Source organism: Cygnus olor, chromosome 1 (assembly GCF_009769625.2).
Source record: "Cygnus olor isolate bCygOlo1 chromosome 1, bCygOlo1.pri.v2, whole genome shotgun sequence".
Taxonomy (NCBI): Eukaryota; Metazoa; Chordata; class Aves; order Anseriformes; family Anatidae; genus Cygnus; species Cygnus olor.
Genome location: NC_049169.1, coordinates 151680155 through 151706102, shown reverse-complemented (window position 1 = coordinate 151706102; position 25948 = coordinate 151680155). Strand labels below are relative to the sequence as shown.

Below are 25948 nucleotides of genomic sequence, written 5' to 3'. Positions count from 1 at the left end.
CATGCACAACTATAATCTATATAATTTCATATTTTCAGTGATGACTCCAATTACAATACAGTATTCTGCCCCCCCCCCGCCCCTCCCCAATCTTCAAAACATTTAGCTATTGCTGTATTATATGGCTTAATTACAGCCTTATGTTTATCACTTGTTATACTGAACACGCAATCTGCATGAACTGACTTTACAAGCCAATCAAGAAAGCAATGCCACCATGACCCTGCATGTAATTTTGTGTGCCAAGAAACAAAGGCTATCATATAAGGAGAATCTGTATTCTAAATGAACACAAAAATGACAGCACAGGCATCTATCTCTCTCTGAAAGACTAAATTATAGTGTAGGGTAAACTACCTGCCCTTGGACTTCATTCAAATTTAGCATATTTCAAAGTTAGCTTGATTATCTGTGTGATAGCCTCTGTTTAACAGCACTAACTCAGATTGTTTTATTTATTTTCAGTAACATAACTCCCAATCTATGCCTGTATCAGAGAACAATCATGTCAGTAGTCACTTTACACCCCAGAAAATGCAGAGTTTTAGATCTCTTCCTTAAGCAAATGAAATCAAGGTAAACTTGTGCTCTACAAATTAGTTGTGAGGAAGCCACTGCATTCATTTACATACTCTTTCAGTCGTACATTCTTGGACCTGATCCATGAAAATTCTGGATCAATATCCTTGTGTTTTGTAGAAAGGTTAGCTGGGTAATCTTCATCACCAATATCTTTTAGCTGATTAAACCAAAGGAGGTTGCAGACTCCTCTTCATAATGGTGGTAGTTATATTCCTTGCCAATGCCTACATATTTATCCTTTATACGTATGTACTACTAAAGCAATCTAAAAAAATGTAGAGAGATCACAGCAGTATGATGGATTACCTCAAATACTTCCTGATCCACTTGCAAAAACTAAAGATGAATAGATTGGTGCACTAGTTTTATGTGGCCCCCATTTTTGACTGAACATGAAATTTTACTTTTTTATCTTTTACTGAACATATCCAAACTCTCTTGGAAAATTTAAGTAGCTATTCTATACAATACAATTTTGTTCTGAAACATTTTCATCAACTTAAAAAAAAAAGGTTCAATGCTCCCTTTTTAATTTTTGCGGGTTGTGGTGGCTTTTTATGTCTTGAAGTCAAAACAATCTGTTGGATTGTTTCCTAATCTCTGCAGTATTTCTGAAGTATGTTTTACCTTCACAGCAAGCTCTAAAGGTTGTGCCCTACTGCACATCCATGTCCTATATAACTGCTTTCAAGACAAATTTCTAGGCATTAAACCTATTTCTAGATTTTGCTGGGAAGTAAGTAACAGAGGAATGAGGAAGTGTTGAAAGCTGCAGAATGCAACACAAGTGCACCCTGCAAGCTTACACTGAAGCTTCTTATGGAGGTATGCTTTGGAATGTAATAAAAAGTCACATTAAAGTTTACAGAATTAGTTCCTCAGAGAATATAAACCTCAGTTATTAATGTTATTTAGCATGCTAATAGGACCACCATGAACTTAGCTTACTTGTTAGTTGTGACAACATTTCATATATTTACTATTAATGGTTACTTCTGTTCTGTTCTTGAAGAGGTGGAGTAATGAAAAGGTAAGCAGCATTTAAATTTCATCCATGACTTTAAATGAAATATTTCTCTACTCTTAAAATACCTTATCAAAATTGTTTTCTTGTGCTTTCCTAACTTTTCTCCACTCTCAGAAGCATGAAATATGGTATTAGTTATAGGATTATCACCCCATTTCTGAACTGTCATCTGGTCATCATGCCATTCCCTCCGTGAATATTATTTGCTCCTTTTGCAATGAAAAGCAACTCAGACTAAAATGCTCACAGTACACAGTAGAGCTAAGATACTGAAATTTTTGAAGAAAATTTGAACAATACCTAAACATAGAAGGGTCAATTAAAATATAGCATTCGCATAAACAATTTGTTAAAGTAATTAAGAATTGCTCCTACTATCTTTCTTTCACTTCATAAAAATACTGCCTTTCCAGGATATATCTAAAACTTCTCAGACCATAACTCACAACAAAACTAATGCTAGGAAAAATGAAACTTAAATCACAGAATTTTAGGCATTTTTTTTTTAAAGTGTTAGTAGTTCAGCTACTTCTCAGTACATGGTATCTCATTTTCTGTGATAACATAATTACATCAGAAAATAGGCAATTGTTTCAACATTCTGTTTAATGATAAGGAAAGTAGAGTTTTCAAAAGTATTCACCCTTATCTGGGTTTTGCTCCAACTGAATTTAGTCTTATGCTAAAATGCACATTTTTATTCTTGGGCCATTGGAGCTGCTGAAGGAGGTTAGATGTTTTCTATATTATAGCTGTGAAATTGTGCTGTCGTTCCATCAGATTTCAGGTAGGGACAGAGGCCACACATTAATTCTTCTTTAAGCTCTGCTGGAGAGCAAATGAAGATCATTGCATGCATTGTTTTCTGATAGATAATTAACACTGTATCCTTTTGTTTAATTCCCCCTCCTCCCTGCCCCAAGACAAAAATGAAAGTATAGAGCTTCACGTAAAAAGGGGCAACACTGAAGACCAGTGTGTTCAAGCACAAATATAAAACAATTTACAGTAAAGATTCCTCTATACTATTTTTTAGTTTTGCACATTCAAATAAAAACTCAAATCTCTACTATAACACTAACATTGGGAAGGAAATTAGAAAAATAACCAACAGAGACCACAGAAAAAAGCAACCCAAAAGAGAAAGAACATGGACAAAACATTAATGGAAGGATTTTCTATTCTCTGTGGAACTAACTGGATTTCATTTTTATTTTGACTCATTCCCAGTCTCCTTTCTGTACCCTTTTTTTTTTTCTCTGTTAACATTCAAAATAAAGCTCTAGCTGTAATTTGCGAGGAAGGATTAAGATAAAAAAATTGGGGATTGCTATTAGTGATGTAACTATCTCACTGCAGATCTACAGCACACCAGGCTTTGTTTATTGCCTGCCACTGAATTAAATAGCTTCCCTGTTATTTAACAAATGTGTCCTTTTTCAAAAGGAGTGTATAAATATTGCCTTTGAATTAAATACATTAATACACCTTATCATATCATATGATGACAGCTACCAGTTACAGTGACTGAATTTTAATTTTTAAATAACATTATACAAATCAAGCGACTTCACCTTACTACCTTAGAGTAAATTTAGGTTTTCATATATTCATATTTGTACAGTATTTCTTAAAGTTAGCTAAAAAATTCAAATGAAGTAGAGCAGATATTAATTAACAGCTTCCAGGACTCAGCGAAAACACTGTTATTACTTACATTACACTGATTGACATAAAAACTTTGTTACATGTTAAACATGAAAAACACATGGCAGACTTATTTGTACAGTGAACAATAACAACACATCCATATACCTTCTTTTATAGCTTTTTGCTGTGTGGACATTATAAATATCCTCTCAAAGGGAGAAAAGATGCAGTGCAGTCCTTGCTGTAACAATTAATTGTGATTCTGTTAGTACAGAACAGAAATTTCCCAATTGAATAAAGCAAGATGCTTATATGTAGGATATGGCTATAAAAACCTAAGGACAGAAGAGAAAATAAAATCGTAACAGTTCTGTGATGACAATATTTTAGGACACTAATACTCAGGGAGAGATAAGGGGAGGGAGAGAGATGAGTGTCTTAGACGAGGAGGCCAAAATCGGATACCCTGTGGGAAGGAAGGACTTTGCAAACAGATTGCATAAAGAGGTACCTGCAAGGAGGCAGGAGTGGGTGGTGACTGCTGCAAAGCCCTGCGAACAGCTCCATGCTGGGCATGTTTGCTACTGGGCAGGTCTGAGGTTTATAAGCAAAGAAAGCTCTGATAATACAATGGGGAGTTGTGCTGTGGTTTTTTTGTTTGTTTGTTTGTTTGCGTTTTGTTGTTGTTGTTGTTGTTGGTGGTTTTTTTTAGAGCATAATTTAACTGTCTGATAGATCAATCCACCACCAGCTCATGTGCTCAAGTAAGAGAAAAGAGGAAATCTGTATTATATACAAAATTGGCAATGACCTAGTATTACCCTGTACAAGCTGATGCTATGTAATTGCAGTGTTACTTCTTTATAAACAGACGCTTTTTTTTTTTTCTTCTGAAAGCTCTGCCTAGTGAGTCACACACCTGGAAGTGAGCAGCCTCAGAAATCGTCTCAGCCTCTGAAGCATCCCCTGCTGTTAAATTCACTGGTATCTTTCAAGCCTTCTAGAACAAGTGTGACATCTGTGGGAAATTCTCAAAAACAAATTCACATGGCACCACAAAATGTTACTGACCCTGGAAAAGTGCTCACTAAAAAACAGACGACTCTAGATTTCAGTCCTGTAAGTCTAAATTCCACAGGGCTCTCACAGTCTTCAGTTAAAAGGCTAAATTTATTGTAAAGTAAGCAACCAAAGCATACTTTTAGATTCCTATTTTATATTTCTAAGCAGGAAGTAGCTGAGGGACTCCAAAATAATGATTCAGAAACCATATCAACTATATGGAACTATTCTGATTATGCATGACACTGATGAAAATTTTCTCTGGAAAATATACTAAATACTGACTCAGACAAATTAGTCCAGTGAAATTAGACCTAACAGTCAGAATTGTACAGGTCTTAGTAGAAATAAAGGCAGACATTTACTACCTTTTCAAATCCAAGCCATCACCTTTCCCAAATGACAGTACATTGCTCATATTTCCAATTAACTAAGTTTACTAGAAGGAAAAACTCAACCTCAAATCTTTTCATTATTACTGTACTCACTGAAATCCTGCAATGGGCAGTTCCCTAGCTACTTCTTTTTCAATTCTGACAGCTTGATTAAGTGTTGCAGTCCAAATGACAATACATACAATGTAAAAAAAAAATGCAGTTAGTAATTATTTGGTTGCATTATCTCTCAAGGGCCAAGGGTCATAGACTGTCTGAGTGTAATCATGTAAATGTTGGACTTGAAAAGGCATTTTGGAAGAGAGGTTATATGGTTTGCTGAAGTTTCCAGCTCTGAATCAGAAATAAGTCTGTCTATCTCATGCTGACAAGCTTGTCTAATTCATAGTTAGAAACCTCCAGTGAGATGATTGATAGGCTTTTACCCTGTCCCAGTACCTCATGTGGTTAAAGCTTTTTTTCTTGACTTCACTGATAATTAAACTAATTACTTCTTGTCCTATCTGAAATGAACATAAAAATAGTTGTTTACTTTCTTTGTGCCTCTACAGTACAGATTAATGTAATCCAGTTCCCCAACATCAAGCCCTACTAAATTCAAGATCAACAAGATACGCAAAGCTTTCTTCTTACCACTAGGTGAGCTACTTTATCAAAGATGGTGATGAGACTGATTTCACACAATTGCTTCCTAATAGATTCACGTGGGTTGTTTCTAACTGTATTCATATTTCCATGCTTATAAAATGATTTTTTTAAAAGAATGTATCTATGATATCTGGAAAGATACTGTTTGCTAGATTCTACCTACTCCTTTCACCCCACCCTCATCCCTCAAAACTATATACAATGCTTGGTCTGCTTTGGGGTTTGTGGGATTTACACACCATCCCTTTGCATGTTAGAGGACAGTCAACATCAGGCAGTTCTAATCAAAACTAGTCTAAAAATACTCTAGCTCTGAGTGACTCCTGTTTTGACTCACTCTCTATTGGGTCCAATTAGTTCTGGTGACAAATATCTCTGTGAAGACTAGAAGCTTGGGCCACTTTGGCTTTCTTAATGACATATACTGCTCCTCATCCTGCTAAGGATAGACCAATAGGCTCATTATTTCTTCTCCTGCTTTTGGTGTATTTATTCAGGCTCTTATCACCTTCTGTGTTTCCCACTGTAACTTTCAGCTTTATCTTTTCAAAATTATATGCTTCAAATTATATGCTCCATACCTATACTTAATCCCATACTTGTTTCCACTTGTTCTGCAACTTGCTCTACGATTAATATGACTAATGGTCAAAGCCATCTCTGTCTTTTTTCTCTCTTTTTTTTTTTTTTTCTCCTAAATCAGGTCTCTCTTGATAACCAACAGCTCTCCTGAATGCAACAACTCATTGTTTTCTCACTCCATCATCTGTGATCACCTTTACCTGTAAGCAGCCTCCAAATCCAGGTTTTCCCTAAGTCCATCAATTGAAAGTACTGCTGTATTACAATTTATGCACTGAATGAAGGTGCTGAAACTGTTTAGGGTATCTGGAATACTGATTTTTTTGGGGACATTTTGCAGATTTGTGTTTATATGTGGTTCCAGACAGAGCTCCATTGAAATTAAGGGGGCTCTGTTTGAGGTTGTGGTTGACACCTATATCAATTCATTTATATCTCTGTCTAAAAAATGGTTCAAAAAGCCAACAATTGGCATGGACAAAGGAGGAAAGGAGAAGGGAAGGAAAGTGGAAGGACTGCAGTAACACTGACAGGCACTGGCAAAATCAGCATTTTCAGCTATTTCCTCTGGAGGAAAATAAGACACTCCAGCACCTCTATGAGACGAGCAATATACAGATACTGAATTAACAAAATATGTGGCAGATTAATTTGCATTGTAAATATTACTTCTTCCTAAGTAATTCTTCTATTCTGTTTAAAACACTTGTTTCTTTCTATTTAACATAGTTTCTATCTTGTAAATAACCACAATTTCAGATGAGAAACATACATTATAGATAGTATTTTCACCTTTGTTAAGAGGTGTTTGTGAGTAAAAGAATTAAAGAAAAAAGTCTTATTCTTTATAATTTTTCTATCTCATTTCATGGCATAATTCATAAATAATAAAATTCATTACTTACCACTAGGTATCACTTAACACACTTAAGGAAGAAATAAAATGGAGGAAAAAAAAAAAAGGAATTCTATACTCGTGATTTCAAGTCTTCAAAACTATTATATTTATACCTATATTAATGTCTAAGAATTACTTGTGTTCTAGTTAATCACTTTTTAATTAATGTAAAAGAATTAAGGTTTAAGGATATAAGTATGCTATATGCATATTTTATGAGATAAAATGCACATTCTAACAAAGTTAGAAGAATTGACAGAAGACAGGAACCAAATTAGAATCACGTAAATGTCAAATATTGTTGCTGTATATTGCTTAATTGTTTGCTAAGGACCAAAGGAAGACCAAATAATGCACATTCCCATGTTATAAACAAAAAACAAACACCAAACAACCTCCCTCCCCCCCAAATACAGTAGAACCAAATCTCAAAAATATAAATCCCCCAAACTTTCATCAACAAATGGTTCTCCTGAAGTCTTTTGTCTTTTTGCTAATGAAAAAGTAATACAGATTCCCAAATGTAAAACGTCATAGTAATGGTATTTAAAGAGAAAGGGAGAAATAACTGAAAATCTTCATTACATATTAATAAGCCTTCTATTTGTGCTATAGAGAGCATTCAAGTTTGCATAATAAAACTCTCTTCTGTAGTTTACAATCACATTTTACCTTTCAGATCTCATCAGTATGATACATTTATTCACAGGTTTTTCACATCATTTACCTCCAGTAGCAGATTTGATTCAGTATCCTTTTACTCATGTGGGGCTCTCTAATTTCAGAACAAATTCTGCAGCAATTTCTCTTTCATATCTATGGGGGTTCAGGTGCACTTGTCTGCTTCCTACCTCCTGACAATTGACTTGATATACTCAGAGTTGTGCATTAGAAAACTGTATTCACCTTAGTATCTTATATTTCCAAGTAAACTTGAAATTTGTATTACAGTAAATTTTTTAACCTAACCAGCATCATACTGTGCACTACTGTCTAGGTGGTACAGTGTATCCTGATGCATTCCCTTTAAAAAGAAAAGTTTTTCTTTTCATTTACAACTGACACAAAAGTCTTTTTTTTTTTTTTCAGCAATTCTTGTGATTATAAGTAATAGAAAATGGAAAAAGTTATCAAAATACTTTTGCTTGCTAACTCCATGTATATACATTTAGCAAATTCTATTACAGAAAAATGAATTTATCTTTGTCTCTGCCATTCTTACCTAGGCTTATGCAGAATGAAAATATATAGCCACCCTTCACACTGGTCACAGCAGTCTTAATAAACAAAAATAGAAAATTGGATGATAGAAACTGTTACATATGCACTTTTCCAAGAAATAATTTGTAGATCAGTTTTGCATAAGCTACTTGCATAATTCTCACTGATTTTGACCCCCTCAGGCATTCTGCTTGCAACCTAATACTCCAGCGGATGCAATTCTAACAGCAGGATGGCTTTATCCTCATGTTTACATCACAGTAAAGGATATTGTTTAAGTAGGCTGTACTGCAGACTTTTTCTCAGAAATGTAGTTTTCATTACATATTTTTAGCATTTTTTTTTAGGCAAGGTAAGGATGAAGAAAGAAAACATGTATAAGCCAGGTCCTATGCTCCCCTTTGAAGGTTTGATTTTTATTTTTTTTTCCCCTGAATGGCATAACTGTCTTTGAATTTCCTAATACTAGTATGATACAGGCTTTTTGCTAGGACAAATGTTCATCCTGCCTTATAGACCACTAATTTTCAACAAAAAGCATCTGAAGCTGATCTTTAAAGTGAGACGGAAAGAGTGACAGATGCAAAATACATTTTCATTTATTATACTCCCTGGCATATATACATACATGAAATATTTGAAAATATAAAAAGCAGGAAAAATAGCCCTAACAAATTATACGTGGCTTCAGGTAAAAAGTGTCAATAGCATTCTTTAAGCCCCAAATCAATGCAATCATATAATCTGCTCTATACATGGTGAACTACACTTAGGAAAAACATTCAAACAGCTGTATGGAGCTCCTCAGGGCCAGAAGCTCTGACAAGTGAGAAGATTGGTCTCTTGAGATATCATACTAATGGCTAGTTTTAGATGTTACTTTATTTTATTGGGCAGCATCTTAAAAAGCATAGCAGTTTAAAGCTAAGGTAATGCTTTGTTGTCATATTAGTTTTACTGTACATAATGAGTATAAAACCATTTTAATATAAAGAAATGGAAGCAAAGGAGTACCTTTAATTTCAGCCTAAGATGTGACATTATTAAGGCACTTTTAAGGCAAAGAGAAAAAGAGGTATTACTAATCTCTATTACTAATTTCTTTTTACTCAACAGAAAGAATGTTGTTCATCTTTATTAACATAACTCCTTTCAAGGACAGACTTCAACAAGTGATATATATTTAAGTAGAAAAGGATGTATAAAAGTATAACTATTTTTCTAAGTGATAGATACTTTTCAAATCATCTATTAATAGTATTCAGAAGTAGGAGACTAACCTAACAGCAGTGTTAACAGGGTTATGGCCTGCAGCATGCAGCATTTCATAGCATTTCATTTAACTGTTACCCAGAAAAAAAATAGATTTTATATTTTCAAACTATGGGGTTTTAAAATAATAATGGATTTTTCAGTTTACTTGCTTAATCTAACATCTGAAATGATTACTTATGTTTAATCTGTTTAATGTTACTTTTATTTTACTATTCTCTGCTACAGAAGTTCAATCCAGAAGAAAATAGAGTTATATTTAGCAAAACATTTCCAAGAGGTATTAGGACATTAAAAGTTGAAGGTTGGCTTTTAGTACTACTGTTTAGTCTTACTCTAGCACAACTAGGAGATTTCCATCGTCAGGATCAAATGAGAAAAATCATGTTGTGCATTTAGAGTTGTATCTGTGTAGTGATAAGGTGGCTCTATATGAAATTCCCCTGGGAGAAATTATATCTTAGTACAAATATTCAGGTAATCCAGTTAGCTAACAAACCAAGCCTGAGGAAAGAAACAGTCACCAGAAATGGAAAAGAGAGAAGCAAAGATACTCAGTTTAGACATCAGCTTTGAACATGAGGTTTTAGCCCATACCAAACATTATTTAGAAGGAATATTTGTTTTCTCACTGTGTTTTGACTGAAATGATAAAGAGACAGGACTTTTAGATGATCTGCTTAAAAGACATTTCTGGAAACAGTGTATGGATGAAAAATTTAATTATTCTATGGTTTAGTGGCAGAAATTAGGATATTCAACACTACAATCCATATACAGGCATCTGGAAAAAAATATTTCAAAGTTTTGTTAAATTCATTCTACTATAAAATTATCTCAAATCATCTGAATTTAGGTCAATCATTTTAGAAGTGCAGGTTTTCTCATTGAGAAGATGCTGTGACTCCATTTGAACAACTTCCCGTGGCACAGTGTTGAATTTGTTATGACTTCTAAATTTCAGAAAACAATGTCAAATTTGGGAACCTATCTTCTAACCCTGTCAGATCCCAGCTTAAAAACAGTCTACAGAAAGAAACAGGGACTCTGTGCAGAGTAGCTTTTACTGTTACATGCTCACTTATCTCAATTATTTGCTATGTATTTGGTATATACTTCTGTTACCATGGTCACTTAAACACTTCTAAATTAAACATCTTCCTTTATTTATTTAATGAAAAAGGAAGATAAAAGTGTTTACGAGGATTCCTGCCCAGCACACATAGTAGTTACAAAGCTGGATTCATTCCCGCATGCCAGCTTCTTTGGGGTCCATAGGTGTAAGCCATTAACAAAACAAGAAATATCTGTCACGGCACTTTGGGTATTTTCTGGTGCTGCCCAGGCTCTGGTTTCACAGAGATATTTTCACAGAAGCAGTAATTTCCCCCCACTAAGGCTACCTGCAAGTATGAAACTGCTGATGTATATGAGAATTCCTCAGTGTATTCTTTTACTAGTAGAATATAAGATTATTGTTTTAACAGCCTGTCCTAGAAAAACCTGCCTTCCTCTCAGTGTTTCAATTCTGATGTTTAGAATGCATATAGTAAAGAAAAATATGTTAAACCAAACATAAATATAAGAAAATCCTTTTATTATCTATTCATACTCTAAAACAAACAAATTAGTCCTTTTAATATGTATTTGCGGCTAGAGAACCCCCTGCTGCCTACCAGTGAAAGGAATTGAGTTGGAAACCTTTATAAAAAGCACCAGGCCATGAAATGCCAAATAAAATTCCTTTTACCATCCAGAGATAAAGGAAAAGAGTACTGTACTTCTTTAACAAATAGGACTTGACAAAAAAAGAGAGAAAATAGATGTGAATGTTTTTCAGCAGTTGTTGCTTTGCTGAATAGAAGAATGCGAAGAAAAAGATTTTTTTCTGAGAAAAAAAAAACATTGCACATGCACAAACATATTTACCAAACTTCTTAAGACCCTTTCTTCTACAAAAAAAAACACCATCCAGTCTGATTAGAAATTACCAAGAGATGGTAATACCAAAGAAGGCAAAAAACTTGTCTAATGTTCTTTGTATTTTTATAAAGTCGTTGTTACATACCTTTGAATGCAATAGTTCCTGCTTTGATTATCAACACTTTCCGTTTTATTGAAAGCATGGCAGAAATACACTGAATATACAAAGTACATAGAACCAATTATTGTAAAACTGGATAATAATTTGGATTATTTGGGATGTCTATTAACAGAGAATGGGTTCATTCTTGTAGGAGCGATTTTGTTAGTTTGTTTGGTTTTACTTTAATCTATGTGATTAAATTACTCTTTATGTATAATTCATACTACTTTTATTTGGGGGACAGGGACAGTATACGCTTACACACCTCTTTCATATATAAGCAGTAGGAGCATGGTTAAATAAGTTCATATTCACGTTGATATTTTCTTGTGATTTTTCTAGAATTCTGACTAAAATTTCTAAGATTTCAGTATTCTCCCCAAGAATAAATCAGAATACATTCCAAGATGCTGACAATTTTGATGAGTAATTCCTGTAAATAAAAGAAACTGTTTACCTCAATAATTACAAAGTACCTTTTTCAAAATATTTTTAATTTATAGTTAAACATCTTAAATCACAATATTTTGCTTTTTACAAGCTGTCATTTTTCCTTTTTACCCTGTAAAAATCTTAAGCAAACATCAAGATTTTCCAGTATTTACTACCATTTGGAAATATTCTTTAAAAATTCCAAGAATGCAGGAAACAGGCAATATTTATTTGGATAAGTAAAGTCTTCCGTTTTACCTCACACTGAGTCCAATGAGATACATAGAAAATAAATAATTAAATAAATAAAACCACTTTTTTGCTGACTCACATGATGTACATGATGTCTGAGCACAATCAACTTTTCTCCGCTGCCATTAATATTCAGGAATTAGTGTTGTGAACAGCTACAGGTTCACAACCATTGTTCACCATTCCCTCATTCAGTAATATGTTAACAGTTATGCTTAAGGACTTCATTTGTGACTTTTCAATTAGCTAACACATCAAAATTTTCATCAAATTTACGTGACTTAGTATTTTCATTCCACAAACCTGCCCAAGTAATTTTGGCTATTCTAGGCTCACATAGGAATATTTGCACTGAAGTCATGAGGACAAGGCTATAGTATGTTTATGTTTAAGGCCAGGACAGCAGAACTCCATGCTATTTTTCTGAGTTTGGCCTATCTATAGACTAATGAAATGGAGCATACCTCTTGACAACTAACAAAATCTGTGATCTGACAGAATTCAAGGACACTATGTGGAGCTTGTGTCTTGTCTGAATCTGACACCTGAGCACCCCCACATTTCCTACCAGGGTTAATTTCAGCATGTTTTGGTGTGGCTATTTTCACTTTAAATAGTTTCAGGCAAAATATAACAATAAAACAGTTTTCATGTGATTGGCAGAGTATGAAGTAAACATCCTATGATTTACTTGTCAATCATCTAATCCTAATCCATTCTTCTGTCTCCGTCTTTTTCTCAACGCCATACTTATATATTCAGAGCTACGAGTCAAACACAGTATTTTAGACACCATCTCACTATTTCTCACTTCATCTACAGACCGGACACCTCCATACAATAATCATTGAAAATGAAAGATCAACTGATCTATCTACTACTCAAATCATGCCAATTGAAGAAAAGTGGCTTTCACAATTCTTAGTAGGATAGCTCTAGATAGGATGTTGTCAGCTTTCAAAGATACAGTGAAAATTCTACAAGTATTCAGGGGAAATATCAATTTTATCTCTTATTCTGTTTTCAAAAGCTATTCTACAGCCACCCTCAATGCTCAAACAAATGCTAAATGGGTGATAGAATTGCCTCAGTTGATTCTTCTGAAGTTGTCACTTCTAATGCCTGAAAGACTGATTCGTTCATCTCCTTTGCTGCTGGTGTCAATAGATACTTGAAAATAAAGAGACAAGGGCACACTCCTGATCTTCAAATGTCAAGAAGAAAATAGTCAACTCAGTTCCCCTCGTGACCAATATAAGTGTTGAAAAAGGACATTATATGCTTCATCTTGCTATCATACCCAAGCCTTAAAAGAAATTCTCCAGAAAAAAAAACAAAAACAAAAAGATAGGAAAAATAAAAACACATGGGATGTACACTGAAATTAAATATACTTTCTACTAACAGCATTTGGATGTTGAATTCCCATCATGAGGAGGGGAAATGGAGAGGGAGCTGCTGATCTCTCTCATAACCAATGATAGAATGTGAGGGAACAGCACAAAGCTGCACCAGGGGAAGTTCAAATTGGATACTAGGAAAAATTTCTTTACCATGAGGGTGGCCAAACACTGGAACAGGCTTCCTAGTGAGGTGGTTGATGCTCCATGCGTGTCAGTGCTCAAGAGACATTTGGATAAGGCCCTTATTAATATGTTTTGACTTTTGGTTAGCCCTGACGTGGTCAGACAGTTGGACTTGATGATCTTTGTAGGTCCCTTCCAAGTATTCTATTCTATATTGGACAGAGAGATTCTCCATCCTATACTTTGTTCAAGAAGAAGCTGAATTAAAAAAGATACTTATACTTAAATCCTTCTGGTACCTAGCAAAGTAAAGCCCAACATTTCCAGATCCCACTGGAACTAATGGAGAAGTTCCTACCAAATCTAACAAATTATTCTATGCTGTTATATAAAGAAAGGTAATTCTTATGAAAGTATGAAATTACAACTGCTGCCAAGTTCACAGACAATACAATTTTTCAATTTGTATCTCCCTGATTTATGGAGATAGCACTTCCAGATTATTCTTGATGAATTATATTTTACTTTTTTTTTGTGTGACCAGTCTATCTTCACACTACTGCATTAAAATGTGCCTTGTTCTTCCCTCAGCAGGGAACATCCAAACACATTCTAGCATAAAGAAAAAAATATTAAGTATGATTGCTTAACCACAAGCAGGTTCAATTTTTAATTAAAATTTTATAAAAATTAAAATCCTTTTTTTAAAAAAAAAATAAAGATATGCTCAACCATTAATGTAAAACACTGGGGGGAGAAACAGTAACAATACTTAGCAAATGAATAAAGAGTACCCTTGTATACTTCTAGCTATTCATAACATCTTCTAAGCTACATTTAGGAGTAGGTCTTTTCTTAATATTATTCTCTTTCCTGTTGATCTAAACTGTTTGATTTTGGCCTGTAGCCTGACTGGCAAAGTGACAGGGTATAACTACTTAGGGGACATCAGTCATAACATGGAGGTCAGATGCTGGCCAAGAGGGACATGAAGAAGAGAACATATTATGTTTTTGAAATGTTGGCTAAATTTTATTTTGTGCTTGAGGTATAAAACAATCTTTATCTTTCATCAGCTGTTAGGCAATTCTGCAATAAGTAAACAATTCCATGGTGAATTAGGCAATCACATCTCCGTTGTGGAAAACTCTAGGTCTGAAGCTGAGTACATCTGCAGAGCTGCTAAGAACCAAGGTTCTGTTCTGTTTTTATGTTGAAACACTGTTTTCAGCTTTGCAGCCACAGCTACACTAAAGCTTAAGTAATATAATGTAAAAGTTTGGCAAAGCTGAGGAAGCTTTACCAACCCATGAATAAGCCAAAGCCATTTGCAATGTAATGCACTATCAGAAAAATAAATCCACAGGTGCACAGAAGGAATTCAGTCTTCAGCTTTTTGTTTCATTTACTCAAAGTACGGGTTTTCCTGTAGACCCTGCATATTAAGTCCAGAGGTTTGTGTTTTGGCAAGTAGTAGTATCGTGTCACTTTTTATTATAAAATATTTAGTGACAAATGTATCAGGAGAACAGAATGTAGAGAACATTAACAACTGAATTCAAACGTGATGGGGTGAATCACCTTCTCAACCCTTCTCCAAAGTTTTTAGTGCAGGATTCAGGTTTTACTGCTTATTTTCTAAAGATTTATGATTTCTCTTGAGGTGCCCTCAAGGGGAGACAGTAGTTCCCCAAGGCTGTATTTGTATTCTGCTAAAAAACAAGAATCCTTGTCAAGTCAACAGGAATCAGTCAAGAGAGCTTCTCATCTGACAGATGTAGAATATGTTGAATAAATATTGCACAGTAAACCTCACCAGTTTAACCCTTGTAAGAGGGATTCTCACAAGTAAATCCAATAGTTATGCCAACCCCACTACCACCACAGTCAACAATCATAACTAGCAACACTTAGGCCAACACTTGCTACTTCTGAAAATTTCTGAGTTCTCCAATATCCAGACAATATTCCAGAACTTTGACACTGGGACTTTTAGTTGATTTAAGATACATTTAATTACACTGAGCTGTAGGTGAAAAGCATCCCGCCATTGCTAGATGTTTTTCTGATGACACATCACAGATATTGCATGGTCAAGTAACAAAAAAGATGATTTACATATGTTCCTCCCAGAACTCTGCATGTGTCTATCTCTATCCAAAACTGCCTCTCTGGGTACTGAATGGTTTCCTGAATGAGGGAACGATGAGGGGGGAGGAAAGAGTCACATTTGACAAAGGAAAATGTCAAAAATAGATTGTAAGGTCTATGACACTTGTCTAAATGAGTACATATGATAATGGACTATCCAATAGGGAAATCTGCCAGCAGAGAGAGTGGAGGATTGAGAAATTTGACATGAGATTCTAAGAGAGATGAAGACCTGACATTTCCTATAACTGTGTAGAAGTTGTTACTGGATACTTACTTTCATAGCCAGTTTTGTATGAATGGATACCTGACAATCAGTCCTAACACATTTAATTAAACTGTAAATAAACTCTAATCAGCCAATAGTCAACTACAAATTTAGCTAAAGGGGGGAAAGAGAAGTGGTGTTATCCCTTCCGAGAGCTTTGCTTCCATGGGAATGAGAATGCTTCAGAGACAATCCCAGTTGCTTCTGTGGACATATTACCCACAGTCTATCACAGAAACACATGCTGAAATGACATGCTGACACATGCCAGGCACAGAAACAGAGGAAAAGCCATGGAAGCAGCCCCGGTCTCTGCCAGCATGCACACACAAAACTATAAACACCCTAGGACAGATCCCAAATTAATACTGTGTCAACAAGTAAGGGATGGTAAATACTAATCCAGAAAACATCTATGGCTATCGTATTGAAAATAATACGTTCCTTTTAAAACAGTGGTGAAGACTATCATGTTTTTTTCATCATTTGATATTTATAGAAGCATACATTTTATACAAAACCCTACTGTATAGGTTTGCACACATTTTATAGCATTGTGTTGCAAAGGTACAATGATACATTAATAATCACATACTTGAGCCCACAACTTCATGTTATAGGACATGATTGGCACCTTACCAAGCTCCCTGAAGTTAAAGAATACTTACATAGCTTTCCTTAATTACATAGGTAAATACAACATTTTCCTCTTTTATGGATGTATTTATGGGGTACATTATACTTTAATATTATGGGATATAAATTGAATATTCTTGATCCAGGTAGTTGAAAGTTTTATACATTTAAAAAAAAAACTAATTTCAGAAAGATAATACATATTTTTTCTTGGGTAAAGAAAGCAGAATTTTGCTTGCATAAAGCCATTCTTCAGCCTACAATAAACTTTTTTGACAATAAATGTTATATTTAAAAGCTCACAATTCATTTCTCTTCAACCATCCCGGTGTCCAGCCATATATCTTTTAGAAATAGACCTGAATAACAGAAGATTAATTAGCTATTCAACTATGGCAGTAATAAACAGCACCATATGTGTCTAATTGTTATTCTAGTCCACACAGAGTTCATTTTTATTTCTTACCTAGAAATCTTCAAGATGCATTGAGAGGCCTTCATTACATCAAATTTGTTATGGAAAGCATTTCAACTAACCATAAATCCATCTACAATTGTCTTCATTATTTTAAATATTAATTAAACAATAATGGAAAGAAGTAGTAGGTTTTGATAAGAAACATGCTTTTGATAACTTTCTAAAATCGGAGAGATTTTTAAAATCTTTGGTAGCCACTTTTCATACCTGCATGCAACATTTGAATAAGATTGAATAATAATGAAGAGAAAATTAGAAAATTTGAACACGATCCTTTTGATATGCTTGTGCAGTGACAATTGCCAGGGAAATAAAAGAATAAAAGGGAAGAGGGGCATTGAAAAACTATATGATGATAAGAGAGCATTCAGCATTTGGGGTTACAGACAAGCCTGAATGCCTAAATTGAGGGTAAAGAAACATCCAGAAAAGTGTAATTGTATTTATGTAACAAAACAAACATTGGCCAAAGTACAGCGAGGTTACCACAAGAAACAAGAAATGCTAGAAGCACAAATTTGACAGACTAGATTAAGCTGCTGGTCCATCAAGCCTGTGCACAGCCTTTGGCTGTGAACCTTGTGCAATAATTTAGAGGCAAACCTCCCTCAGTGCATCTACAGTTAAGAGATGCCATATACTGAGGAGAGCATTCCTTTTGCTTCCTGTGTCAATCACCTTATTTCCTGAAGCATGAGATTAGATCACCCTCATTTTAGCATACCTACCTACTGATACTATTCATTGTCATAGAATTAGTTGAAAAATATTCAGTTGTTGCTTCTGACTCTGTAATCTTCCATGCTTTGACAAGAAGTTTGGATGAGAAGCTTTTTAACCTTGATGCATTTACTTGCATTGCACATTTTTGTAATCTTAGGGAAAAAGAATATATATATCAAGAGATCTTTGCATGTGCATGAGTGTTAAATGTGGGAAAGGAAAAGAAATATTTTAACCAAATATGAAAGTTTTTTTTTATAGACAAATATTGTGAATAAATCTTGTAAAGGATATTGAGGACCTCAGTGATCAGGACATATATATTTGGTTTAAGTACTGAGAAACATCACTGCAAGTTTTGAGTCAAATTGTTTTATCCGCACTACAGCATTTAAATGTCAGCAGGGTGAAAGAGCTGCCACAGATGAAGCCAACCTAAAATACTGTGTTCTTTTCTAGTTCTAATGATCTTTGTTGTATATTTAAAGTAGCATACTTCTACTACATAAACTTTATGAACATTAGTTCAAATAGTAACCGCTTTTGTATCCTAAACACAGAGAGTAGCAAACAAAAGCATGAGACTCCTGAGCTGTGATGATATTATCATAATCTTTTCTACAGTTCAGTCACGTTTAACTGTGCTATTTCTCCACTTTCTTAAATCTCTGCTTATCACAGTCTCCTTATATCAGACTCATTCCATTCACCTCTTTCCTTCTCATTTCTGTCCTGCCCCATCAACTCTCATACATCTGTGCATGCCTCCTTTTCCCTTATCTTGTGTGTCAAAACATTGTCTCAAGCAAATTCAAACCAAAAATGTAGTGAAAACCTAGCACACTGAAAAAAACAAGAAACAAACAAACATGGACTTAGTATGCATTTTGCACCCCTTCTCTACTATGTAGCAGGGACATCTGACACTATCTTGTACATTACAACAGGACTCTGTTATCAGTTGTTCCTTAAGTGGCACCGTAGTATAAATAAATACATTAGCAATTTGCTATATTTATTTTTGGCAGAGAACTTGAGAGACAAATTATCTACCTCCAAACACAGATATAAATAAGCATAAACTATGCAGATGTTTTCCTCCTCCCTGTCACTGCATCTCAATTCCTTCTGGAACATGTTGAACTTTTTATTTTTTTTATTTTTTTTAACCTCCCAGGCAACACATCCCAACCTACAGAAGAACACATCCCGGAAATGTGCTGTTTAATATCCTCTCAAAGAAACTTTTGTTATATAAAGCAAGTATAGATCACCTTCCCATTGATATCAAAGATAACAGGCTATGTAAATAAGTTACTCATACATAATAGAGCACTTCAGTGGTAAATGTTTAAAATTAGCTGATGGTTCTTGCATAAGATCTGAGTGCATACACAGTTAAAAACAGCACTGTTAACATAACAAGTTTTCAAAACCCTTTACCACAATTAGTGATTTTCCAATAATTAAATTCACCTAATTTCCCCTCTCCAAAGCATGCCACAGTAGTTCCAAGACACAGATAATGACAAGTGAACTGAGGTCCAATTCCTGCCTTACTAAAGTCAACACTGGGATGTAAGATTGCAGGAGCAGGTTGAGAACCTAATGCATAAGACACAAGAAATAAAATCTTATGTTTCTTATTGATCACAGCATTATTACAGGAGTCATTCCATTCTGATGTGCTTACATTCACAAAACCACAAATACCTCAAAAGCAGCAAGATTTACCTTATTCAGTATTTTTCTGACTCTTAACACAAACACCTACCTCTAAAACTGTACAGCAAGCTCATATTTGCCCACATCTCTCTACACAGATGTATTCTTAGCTATTTCTGCCACACCTTGCATGATGTGGGAGTGGTACAATCTCTGCCAAAACCTAGGTTTCAGCATTGTTACAATGTGACGAGACAAAAAACAACAGAAAAATGCCATCTTGATGTCACATTAAGCTCTTTTTAATTATTCTCATGAAAAAAACATATGGATTTTAAAACATCGCATTTCTTCTCTGGTTTTGCCTAGTTTAAACTTCCTTTTGTTCTCTTTATTATTATGTTGTGTGTATCTCTGAACCTTCAAATTACTGCACATGCTAAGCATTAGCATTCCAAAGCACAAATAAAAGGTCTATGAAAAGATACAGAAACTTCTTTTTCATTTGACCTTGATTTAGATACTAGAAATATGTATCACTTCAGTTCACTTTCTTTTGCATGCTGTCTGTGCTCCCGTCTTCTTCCTTGAGGTTGAAACTTGTTCTCATCAGACAGGTCAATTATTTGGGCTTAAAGAAATAGCGGAAATATCAGAACTGAGAAGCTATTGAAATGTCAGGAGAAACCCTTAAAGACTTTTCTTTCAGGTGAGAGTTGTGATATAGCAAATATGATTCACAGTATCAGGTATTGACATTTTCTCTCATTCGTGAAGGCTCTCACACAGACTGACATCTTACAACCACAGAAACACTACCTAACCAACACCCTCAAAGCCATGTAACGTGACTGCTCAAACACAAACCTTCATCTTACAAGATTATTTTGTAAAGCAAATATTGTGCTGTCTCTACTTCTAAAATACTTTATAAACATTTTGTAACAAGAAATACAGCCATGCCTCTCCATTTTTCTCGGTATTTTCCTGACAGTCTTCCCACTGTCCTGTACCCATAACGGGAGCCCTGGAGGTGCAGATCACAACTCCAGCCTGACAACAAATTAGAGGAGGCGATACACTCCAAGAAGACTCTCGTATCTTCATTTTAGTAAAATAGGAATTATAAAATGGACTAACATATGTTTTATCTCAGTTCATCCCATTCCAGCAGCATAAAGTGTTAGAAGCAAAACAAGAAGCTGCAGCCCCCACCCCCACCTCCGAAAATGGAATTAATTTTTTTGCAGAGTCATTTGATCAAAATTAACATAAAAATCAACAAAAGCATCTGCCACATATTGTAGCACCATCTTCTGCTGCACACAATACCTGCTTCTAATGAGCAATCAGAAGTGTGTGTGCTCATTTTTTTCAGTATATGGATCCTGTTCCACTCCTTTTGATTTTGACAGGCTCAACCCTTGAAATAAAATCTTATCTTGTTCACCTTTCCCAAAGGTGAGATCAACGTGAGGCATATTTTTGGAGTTTAACATGAAAAGTCTGTAACTACTAAGTCAAAATCTTGCTAGTAATCAGCATGGTTCTTTGTTGAACAGTCTCCAGTTTCTCCAACTAGCTTTCGCAGTGCTAAAGAAGTCACTCATAAACACTGACATATTCATAATTCACCAATTCATCTGAAATAAATCTATGCTTTGCTTTATAATACCCATTGTTCACTAACATAGCCAGAATTAGAAAGCTGTCACTAAATAAATATATTCAAATTATAAGTGGATATACATATAGTACAGACACACATAAATAATGTTGGATTCAATAAAACCAAGCTTCAAAAAAGCTGAGCTTAATGAATAGTCTCTGAGTGCTAACCCTTAAAAGTGTAAGGAAAAAAAATGAAAAGGCTCTTTTTCTCATATTCTATGCCATTTAAAATAATGAATTATGGCATTATAGTAATTCCTTTACATTCACTGAAAAATAAGCTTTTAATTTTGGTTAAGTATTTTCTCTTAGGAATTCTGCAAAGTCCTGTCAAACTCCAAAGATTTTGCTTCTCCTTTATTTGACAAGGCTTTGATGGTTTCTTTACAGGAACCCTGACTTGATCAGTCCCCAAAGGACAGAACACAAATCTCAGCTGCTGCAGCAAGCAAAACAGGTATGAAGCGCTCTTGAAACTGACTTTCCTACACAATTTGTTGTCCCTCCATTTCTACTCTAAAAAAGAAATATCGTGATAACACTTGTCTCTGACATTTCTTTAGCTTTTTTTTCCCCTAGTTCTAATTCTGTGAATTAAGTGAGAAAAGTCTTACACAAATATGGCAGAAAAAAAATACGAGAAAAACAAGGGACTCCAAAACCGGCAAAAGGAACCACAAAAAAAAAAAAAAAAAAAAGCAAGAAAGCATTGCAAATCTGCCTATGACAATCTACACACAAAACTGATCTCTGTTACTGCACCTTCATTTTCCTCTTACTGAATACCTCATATACCTCATCAGAGGAAGTTGGATCACACATAATACCCTTCCTATCAGTGTTGTTGCTTAATTAGTCAACATTATGTGAAGCCTATGATAAAAATAATAGAGCTGGCACTTCCAGTCTCTAAAGAGAGGCATTAATAAGTAGGATATTCTTACAAGCTACTGTTTTCATAGACTGTGAATGGAAAAGACACTGAGACATTCTCCAGAGAAGGGCTATACAGGACTTCAGTCTCAATTTAGAGTACAAATACTGCTTAGTCTATAGCTTCCATTTTTGGATGTATTTATAATTAGTTGGTAAGATATCTAAACACATGAAAATATTAACAAGTGCTTCTATTATTTGACACATTTTTCAATGATGTCAGTTGTCATACCAAACTTTGAGAGAACTTTTTTCTCCCAACCTCCCCTAAATCACCAAGGGAAAAACACGATACATAGCTTCTGCATTGCAACAGATACACAATAGTGACGAAGAATAAATAAATAAATAAATAAATAACAGCAGCAAAACACTAAAAGAAAGTGGTTAAAAATATTTTTCTGCAAAGGACAGTATATAAAATATTTTGCATGCAGTATTTCTTCATCTTGATCCTCAGGGAGAAGGCTTTATTCTTTCTGTTGCTTTGTCTTATTTTCAAATGCATTAGTCTCTAAGCTGAACACAGGCAATTACTAAGATCAAAATATATAGTCAAATTTTTCAATACATTAATATGAAACTATCAAACCTGTATTACAACACTGATATTTTGAAATTACTACCTATAAATTTGCATTAAATTCCAGAATATTAATACTTTTCAACTTTGACAAAAGTGTAAGTTGAAAATCTTTTGTAGAAATACCAAAGCCAAGCCTTCCACTCAGTTTTCTGATGTTTCTTCTCTTTGTCACCTAATGGGCCACTCATCTTTTATTCTCTGTACAAGGAATAGTAAGCAGTACATTCCAAACACATACATTTCCTTACCTCACACAAAGTAAAATGACAGATTGAGACACTCTCCCAAGAAATCTTTAAATGAAATATGTTAAAAAACATAAGAACATGCACAGAATAACATTCAGAGGTGCTTAATGAGTTTCCAGTAACCACAGGAATATAAGAAGTCGTTAAGTCCAAAAGTCTTGCCACCAGTGGCAATTAAAAATACACAATCTTGCAATAGATTATACATGGACTACATTTTCCATTTATATCATCTTTTATTCATAGCCATGAGACTGTTCACAACCTAAGTAATATGTATTTCTCAAGAAGATGATATAGGAATAAAGCAATTCAGATTCCCACTGGTGTCATGGAAATATCTTGTTAGATGCTTTAAGGGTCATGTTCATGTCTATTCGAAGTTTGGATCCAGCCACCTCTCCTTATCCTGCTTTGTACTTTCCATTCCTTTCCCTTCCCCAGATGACACCATTCATTTAGCTTGGACTGTTTCCAGAATCATACATAAGCACAGGGGACACCAGAATTTGTTCATATAGGGCCTCTCCTTGCACAGTAACCTGCCAAGAAACTGATACATTTTCTGAAATTTATAGTTCTTTCTGAAGGAAGAAGAACTCATTTCAGAAAATTTTGGGCAAGAATATACTCCAACACACAACAAAGTACTGTTTATCATACTGAAGTGAACTCCCCGCATTAAGTGTTGGAACTGAGAATTCAGAAGAGCATTAATGCTACCAGCTCTAGTTTTTTTTTTTTTTTCTTCTACCTTTCTTCCTTCTGTCATAAAATATTGCATGTTATATGATGTCTTCCTGTGATAGATTTTTTTATTATTGTTTTGAACAGAAGATAAAAAATGTTTCAGATCATGCTGCTCGAGTTTCCAACAGGTATTTTATGAGCAACAATTTTCTCTTTGTCTTGACATTGACATTCAAGATTAGTTCCATTTTTTTCTCCCTAATTAGGTTTTCCAAGACAATTGTATTTTTGAAACAAACAGAATACTTTCCCTGAGGGCATCGGAAACTTAATCTGTCCAATTTCCTTTCAATGGATATTGAAAACAAAGCAGTGCATCGTAACTCAGTAGGGAATTAAGAACTACGTGACGTAAGAAAAAGAAAAGGTACTATGAAAATAAATTCAACATAGAGGGCAATGAAAATATAGTCATGAAAAATCCTTTAGGACACCTTTTTAAGACTTGACGGAACTGCCTGTTCCTATTAAACTTCGTCTGTCTTCTAAGGGAGGTTAAGACGCTAAATTTACACAAAATTGAGGATTTTCATATTCATAACAACACACTGACTGAATAGCATTAAATCATTTAGAATATCCTAAATGATCAGAGGCCTATCCAATAAGTTTATATAGCAGTATTGCTTATGACTCAAAATATTTTTTCTTAAACTTTGATTGTTCTACAAAGATACTGTCTTTCACAGAACTCATATTTTTTCTGACACGACAGAAAAAAAAAATCCATTATGCTAAGAATACAGTTATAAGATTAAGATAAAAAGTAAGGCTGTAAATGACTTTTTATATGGAATTTATAAGTCTTATCTTAAAATAAATATAACTGCTGTAGCAGCTTTTGGATTCTGAATAACAAATCCCTAAGAAAATAACTGCAGATCTTTATTTCCAGATTCTGGAGAAATTAACTGAAAATAATAATCTTTGTGGTGTGTTGCATGCAGCCAGTATACCCCACCAGAAAAAGAATTCTGCAGAAGTCTTAATTAGTACTGCTGACACACACTCTCATACATAGGACACAGTAATTTCTACTACATACAATTTACAGATGTACTACATAAGTACATGAGTACACAGGTGCGTGTACCATGTGTATAGATAAATACAGAATGTTACAGAACTTCTTACAAGTGACTACACATCTACGTTACAGTGTAGATTTCAGCTTCAGCTGTGCCTTTTACACAGAGTCCAGAAAGGTACTTACTGATGTGTAGAGGAAACCTTCACCATTTAGGGCTATATACAACCCGGTTTTTACACCCTGGATAGCAACAACTCGAAGTCCCACTGGTATAAGGTTGAATAATGCTGTGAAGAAAAAAACATGACCAGATATGAATATACTATGGTTATTAAAATATTTTAATGAACAACATTGATAAAAAGAAAGACAGCTCTTTCCTTCATATTTTTTTCCTGACTTTAAAATTAAAACTATTCAGAAAATATTATTTTTAGTAAAGTTAATCCTTAAAATTAAAGCCTAAGTATCTATTCAGCAGTAAGTCCTGCAATATTTCAGTATTAGGTACAAGTGCCAAATAGCAAATACAAAGCAAATACAAATACAAGCACTGCAGACACAAGTATCTCAAACGATCTGAAAAGAGTCAGAGACCAACATTTCCTTCACCAATATAAATGGATCAGACGGGTAATGCTTATGAGATACCCTGCAGAATACATACCTTTCTGATTCAGGCAATTTTTTTTTAATATTTTTTTTTCTTAGGCATCTTTATGTTACTGGTTTAAGATGTACTCTCATCAAGATTGCTTTTAAGGGGTCTGTGATTTGAAATCTGAAAAAATTACTTGGTTTTGTGAATGGTATATTTGATACAAGCCTCAGGTAATGGTAGCTGCTTGTCCTACTTCAGGAAAGCACTGAAATACGTGCTTGACTCTGAAAGTGTATCAATATTATTGAGCTGAATATAGAATGTGTTCAAAGGCAGAAGTTCTGGCAAATCATGCTTTGAATTAAAAAGTAGATAATAGCAGATACCCTAGCAATGATATAAACCTCTGTAACAACAAAAGCAGACACAGCTTTGATTAGTCTGAAGAATACTAGTGGGAAGATGGAGAGTTCACTACAACAGAAGAAAAACTGGTATAAGTAAATTTTACTTCCAATATATAAATTCTATATCAAACCATTTTTTTAATAATGGAAAAATGAGCAAGGAGA

The 25948-nt window shown here is 34.4% G+C and overlaps 1 protein-coding gene across 5 annotated transcripts in view; it reads right to left on the bottom strand.

Moving 5' to 3' along the window:
• FGF14 (fibroblast growth factor 14) overlaps window positions 1-25948 on the bottom strand; it is a 411758-nt gene that overhangs the window by 70802 nt on the left and 315008 nt on the right. For all 5 annotated transcript variants that reach the window (XM_040537873.1, XM_040537865.1, XM_040537898.1 and 2 more), the window contains one exon: window positions 24959-25062. In XM_040537873.1, coding sequence (XP_040393807.1) covers window positions 24959-25062 — 104 coding nt within the window. The remainder of the gene's footprint in view (window positions 1-24958; window positions 25063-25948) is intronic.